We start from the raw sequence: 6,319 nt of genomic DNA on the forward strand, positions 1-6,319 counted from the left end.
TGTCAGGTGGGTTGTAAGAAGGAAATGTTGAGGGCACGGGTACTAAGTGTAGAGGATCTGGAGTCGTGGTGGGTTTGGTTTGCCAGGGATCATTGCCTAACCCTTTGTTGATACTTTGAAAACTAGTTGTATATTTGTATTGGGTAGTTTATAGCTGTTGTAGTGATGCCCATTGTTTTTTCTGGTAGGTTAGCTGTTGGCCAAAAGGGAGGGTCCGGAAAAGAAGGGGAGGGGGAGAGGGTTTGTTTTCGCATGACGGTGGCTAGTAAGATAATAGGTCTTGTGAACTTTTTTTTTTTTTTTTGGTAGAGGTCTTGTGAACTTTTTTTTTTTTGGTAGAGGTCTTGTGAACTGATTTGATGATTATTAGAAAGAAAAAACCATTTCAGGATAATGTGAAAAATGCTTACGTTCTTGTAAAAGATAAATGTTTTTTTTTTTTTTTTGTGCCCGGCTAAAAGGTAAGGCTACAAAACTTTTTTTATTTTTTATTTTTATACGTTGCATGTACGTTAATTCACATGTTTAATAGAAATATGTTACATGGTTAATCAATATCACAATCTTTCTATCGAAATGTTTGAAGAACGGTAGTGTCCATCATTTGGTAGAATAATTTTAAATACCTAATTTCAAGGGTTGGTGCAATTGGCAAAGACCAATGTTTTATAATGTGAGGTGAAAGGATTGAATTTTCATATATATGAAGAGTTTATTCCCCTAATATAAAGCTGGTCTGGTGTGCCTAAGCTGAATCAGAGAGCCAATTTTGGAATGTTAGATGGGGATCTGAGCTTCTAATTGGTTTAGAACTAAAAGTCCAATAAGAACTCGACTAGGATTATCGTCGAAATTGCTTGAGTCAGGCATATGACAATCAAATGTCTAGAACTGAAACAAAGTCTGACTATCTAGGACCTTCTCCGATTCAACTCGAACCCGTACAACATTTATGACTTGCCTATTATTTCGCTTACAAGGGTTTCTGGTAATATTTTTCTCGTCAGTGTAGCAAGAAACTAATTTTTATTTGGATTCTCCCTAAAGAGCGGTTAGCGCCATAGCGGAAGGTTTTGAATTTCCTGTACGTAGCAACGATGGTGACGGCCAAGAAAAACATTGCGTTCTCTATTATGTTGATGCTCAACGTGTTCTCTAATTCTTCCTAAATTTCTCTTCTGGGTGTTACAATGCTCTTGAGACCCAAGAGAACACCAACAACAGGCTTCGCGCTCGTTATGAAAAGCGGAAAATACGCGCTTGGCTGCAAAACCGTGGTCCATTCGCTCAGGAACTCGAAATGTGGATTCCTTGCTTCTCGTTTTGTTCTGTTTAGCTCCCCTCTTTAAGGATTTGGATTTCATCGACTTTATTGCGAAATGGCAGGAAAGCTTAGAATTCTTTCAAATAACTGCCCAGACTTCTGCTGATGAGTTGAAATCAATTAGTTGTGATCAATCATTTTTCTTCCCTTCTGCAGACAATGTTGACTTGTGCACAGCCTGTGGTAAATATTTCCCTGTCTCATGCCTCAGCAATATCGATCCAGGTGCAGGAAAGCTTAGAATTCTTTCAAACCCTTTTTCGCTGTCCTTTGCCATCCTCTCAAGAACCTCTCTTTACTTTCACGTGAATAAACATCTGTACCTTTGTCTTGAGGAAAAGAGAGATGGATATATGATATGGAATGTTACATTTTTTGGACAAAAAACGAATGCTAGCATAGGCCACATGCTGTAAAATGCTACTTCCTAGGAAATAATTTGAGTGCCCTAATTTGATTAGCTTATCAAAGTGTAAAGTCTTCATTGTGCCATGTGGAAAGAAGTGAGTACTTAGCCAATGGATTAGTATACATTTTTTTAGAATAGCTCTGTATCAAATTTAAAGCTTTTCCTTTGTCAATTCCACCCCCCACCCCCAAAAAAAAAATGTGGACACCTCAGTTTGATTGAAAGAATAGGTTTCTTAAGATAGATTATAATTTATAAGCCATTTCTTTTTTAGATAACAGCTAAACCTCTTCTTTTGATAAGGGAAATTGAACAGATCTTTACCCTAAAGGATACAATTCAGTTGAACAGAAGATAAGCAATCAAGGGGAGAAGATAGATTTGTTCTGAACATGGTTGGTTTGACTGGAGTCATCTGGGTCAACAACAGCATGGGATAAAGCAGAGATAATGAGGAAGAACAATCATACACATTGTGAAACTCTTTTGTTCATGCTCGAAACTTTATCCAATCAATTGTGAAATTTTTTGGATGGAATTTCTTTGTAATTCTCAAAAGCAGCAAGAATAAGGTATTTACAGAACTTATATCAGTAGATTGCTCCTGTAAGCCTTACAATGAAGCCTCACTTGCTGCCCAACTTAAATTTCTCAGTACATCCTCCATTTCATCCATCCTTGAATGAGAAAAATCCCCAACTGTAAATTTCTGTGTCATTCCCTGGACTTCTATTAAGCTTTGCCCGGCCTCCTTTTTGATTATACTACCCTTCAACCTCTTCCAAGCCTCAGCAACACCCTCCCACCTTCCATCTGAAGCATACAAGCTTGACAACAGAACATAAGGTGAACTGGTCACAGGGTGAAGCTCCATAAGCTGAGAAGCTACCCGTTCCCCAACTACAACATTCCCATGTAGCCGACATGCAGAAAGTAAGCTCCCTAAGATAACTACATCATTCCCAGAGGAAGATCTCTTCATGAGTTCTTCAGCTTCTTCCAATTTTCCTGCCCTCCCCAGCAGATCAATCAAACAAGAAACATGTTCAATCTTCGGGGATATTCCATACACTTCCTTCATACATTTGAAGTAGGCACGACCCTCGTCCACAAGCCCAGCATGGTTGCAGGCTATGAGAAGTCCAATGAATGTGAGGGAATCTGGTTGCAGTCCTGTCGCCTTCATCTCTTCAAATAATTTGATAGCTTCTCTCCCAAGCCCATGATTTCCAAATGCTGATATGATAGTGTTCCAAGAGACAAGATTATGATGGTGGAACATCTGATTGAAAACATTTTTTGCATATCCAATGGAACCACATTTGGCATACATGTTCATAAGGGCGTTATCCACTCCTACATCCTCATACAACCTCTTTCTGATCAGGTAAGCATGAATCTGCCCTCCATGGCGCCCGGAAGCAAGACCTGCAGAGGCAGCAAGTGCACTTGTAAATGTGAAATCATCAGGTTTAACACCATCAGCATTTCCCATCTCTCTAAAAATTCTCAGACTCTTTGCATAATCTTCACAGTGGGAACAAGCTGCTATAAGGGTGTTCCACGATATGGCATCTTTCTTTTCAATTGCTTTGAAGGCCTTCTCTGTCATCTCTATCAAGTTGCACTTTGAATACATGGTTAAAATCACATTGCCAACCAAAGCTGTGCTTTCAAGCCCCAATTTAATTGACTGACAATGTAACTCCATACCTCTCCACAAGTGTTCTCTTCCTGCACAAATTTCAAAGATACCCATGAAAGTAAAACGATCGGGAACAACACCTTGTTGGTGCATGAGCTTGAACACCTGGAAAGCCCTTTCTGGTTGCATGTTTTCTGCAAAACCAGTGATCATTGCATTATAAGAGACAGAATTTGGCTCATACATGCGGGTAAATATGGAGGATGCATCATCGTAAAGACCGCAATTCATGTACATTGAGATAAATGAGTTAGAAACGAAAGAAATGGGCAGGTAGCCAGACTTTGCTGTTTGGGCATGGACCTGTTTCCCAAGTGTCCATTCCAAGAGGCTGGCACAGGCACTTAAAACACTGCCATAGATATATTCATTAGGCTCTATTGGTATCACAGAGAAGAGGTCGAGTGCCATTGCAGGCTCCCCAGCTTGGTCATAGCCGGAGATCAAAGCTGCCCATGACACTAAGTTTCTCTCAGACATCTCGTCAAATGCTTGACGTGCAGCATTAATGTCACCACACTTGGCATACATATTAAGAACATGGTTGGAGAGGATCAAGTCAGCTTGACATCCTGCTTTGATGATTGCAGCATGAAGGGATTGGCCAGGTAGGAAGGTCCTGGCCTTGGAGCATTGGTGGAGAAGAAAACCAAGATTTTGTACCATCATCTGCGCAGACGCCCACAAGCAATAACTGTGAAAACCATTTAACAGTACTCTGTTTTATTGAGAAGCCACGATTTTAGCGTGTCTGGGGCGCAAAACACATGCTCTGATCCCAACCCCCAAGCTCCCCCTGTTTCTGGCAAATCAAGAAAGTCCATTTTACAAACCCAAGCTCCCCCCTGTTTCATGCGTTGATGAGATTTTAATCAGTTGTATCGGACCGCTGCTTGGTTGTTCCTGAGCCGGGATCAGTAATGTGTCCTCAGCTGACCGGTCTGATCGGTCCAAGACAAACTTTTTGGGCTTGTCGCCAGGATCCAAGGGTATGGTGATGGAATCTTTTTATTTTTATTTTTTATCTGTAGGTCCCACAGGATTTTTGGTGGTAAAGCCATCGGAGAGCACAGAGAGTGATCCCTTAACGGGGTGATGATCCGGATTCCAGAGCACATGCACAAATACTCGTTACGTTTGATTTTTTCCTTCCCCACCCCTTTTTTCTTTTTGATATCTTCTCCAAATTATATCGAGAATAAATAATAGTGCTTATTTCATCATTAAAACAATAAAAATAAATAAAATTAAAAACTCTAAAAACTAAAATCTTTCACTAACATGCCTGTTTTGGAATCCGGATCATCACCCGTTAAAGGGGGGAGAGCTCTCCGACGGGTTGAGGCTCCGGACTTCCTGTTTTGCGCCCCCATATGTTTTGGATCATGTCAAGTTGCACAATCAAAAATAAGAAAACTATTTGGAAAATAGATTCATTTATAAGAGGTTCGTATTTCTTTTTGTAGAGGGGATGAATGGGTCTCATAAGAATTATACGAATTCTTTTTCTTTTTAAATAAAAATACTTAGCTAAAAGAAGCCAATGACTTTTTTTTTTTTTGTAGAATCCCAATGACTTCAATTGTTTAGAAAATTGAGAGGAAAATCAAATTATAAGAAAGCTAAAATGGAAAACCCTTTGAAATCATCGAGAACAATGAAACATGTTATATTTATTATAATATGAAATCAAACTCATTAGATATAAGGATGAAAATAATGATTTCACTTGAAAAAAAATTTATTACCACATTTGGAGAGAAACTCAAGTAAATTATACACTACATTTATTATCGAGCAAAACCATTAATTTACAAAATATTCTCTAAACGTTCCCCGAGAAGTGGTTGAAACATTGATTTTTTTGTAATAAACTCTCTTTGGTAGTTTACAATCACATCTAATCATGAGAAATAATTGACTAGATATTTATTACGTTTTATTTCTAAAGGCAATGAAAAAGACTATTGACTTAACTAAACAAGCAGATACAAAATGAATTCAAATGCAAATTACAAGGCAGTATCGACTAAAAATAAATTGCACGTGTCAAATGGATCAAAAAGGGTAGAGTTCCCCTACAAACCATTCAAGCTAAAATTAACTATTGTGCCTATATATATCATTCTCATGAAACACAAATAGAAATAAAATAAGCATATTGTTGGAATCTTTGTCCTCTCAAGGTGAACACAAACCCAAAATGATGCATCAAGCAATGACATATACAAGGTCAAAAACTAAATGCACTTGTGAATACATCAGGTGAGTGCGCCAAACTTGAGATGATTAAATTTCAGATACGATTCTTAATGTCATTCATTGCCATTGCCACCTCCAAACAGTGCTAATTGATTAGGGTTACAAACTAAATCACTGTCCATAATGGCAAACTCAACTAGAACATGCGTAAATCATAATGAAAAATTATGTGATTGCACATTGATTGCCATTGCATCTATTAGATAATTGATTGTGAAGATAAAGAGCGAAGAAGAAACCTTATACCTAGTCATGCTCCCTTGAAAAAGTGTCATTGCATCAAATTTTACATTGATGATAGGCGGGAGGAATCCATGTAGCGTTCATTGCTTTTTTTGTTGGAAACGGTAAACTGAAGATCTTATCAACTAAACTAGAAGATAAATCTACTGTTGTGTATAAAATTTGTAGAACGGAAGGAGATGAACTCATCAGGATCTAGACATCCTAAAACTCAAAGCTCCATTTACTAGAAGATGAACACACCTCTATTAGTTGAGACTTAAGCTGCTACAACCAAAGAAAGACTGATAAAATCTAAAGCCAAAATAACTTAAAATTGTAGTCGTTACAATGGGAGAAAAAAAACCCCATGAAGCTGGGGAGAATAAAGAGTTTG

At 38.3% G+C, this 6,319-nt stretch overlaps 1 protein-coding gene across 1 annotated transcript; it reads right to left on the bottom strand.

Annotated features, from left to right (window-relative positions):
• Positions 1 to 2,094: 2,094 nt before the first annotated feature.
• LOC149026834 (pentatricopeptide repeat-containing protein At3g53360, mitochondrial-like) lies at positions 2,095 to 4,256 on the bottom strand. The gene has a single exon (XM_089145946.1). The coding sequence runs from the start codon at positions 4,105 to 4,107 to the stop codon at positions 2,347 to 2,349; it is 1,761 nt and encodes a 586-aa protein (XP_089002072.1). The 5' UTR covers positions 4,108 to 4,256; the 3' UTR covers positions 2,095 to 2,346.
• Between the last annotated feature and the right edge of the window lie 2,063 nt (positions 4,257 to 6,319).

The sequence above is a fragment of the Hakea prostrata genome, chromosome 1 (assembly GCF_041222555.1).
Source record: "Hakea prostrata isolate BN-2017 chromosome 1, UWA_Hpros_2, whole genome shotgun sequence".
Taxonomy (NCBI): Eukaryota; Viridiplantae; Streptophyta; class Magnoliopsida; order Proteales; family Proteaceae; genus Hakea; species Hakea prostrata.

Excerpts from the sequence above, each read along its gene's own strand:
- LOC149026834 (XM_089145946.1), bottom strand. The coding sequence starts at position 4,107 with ATGATGGTACAAAATCTTGGTTTTCTTCTCCACCAATGCTCCAAGGCC.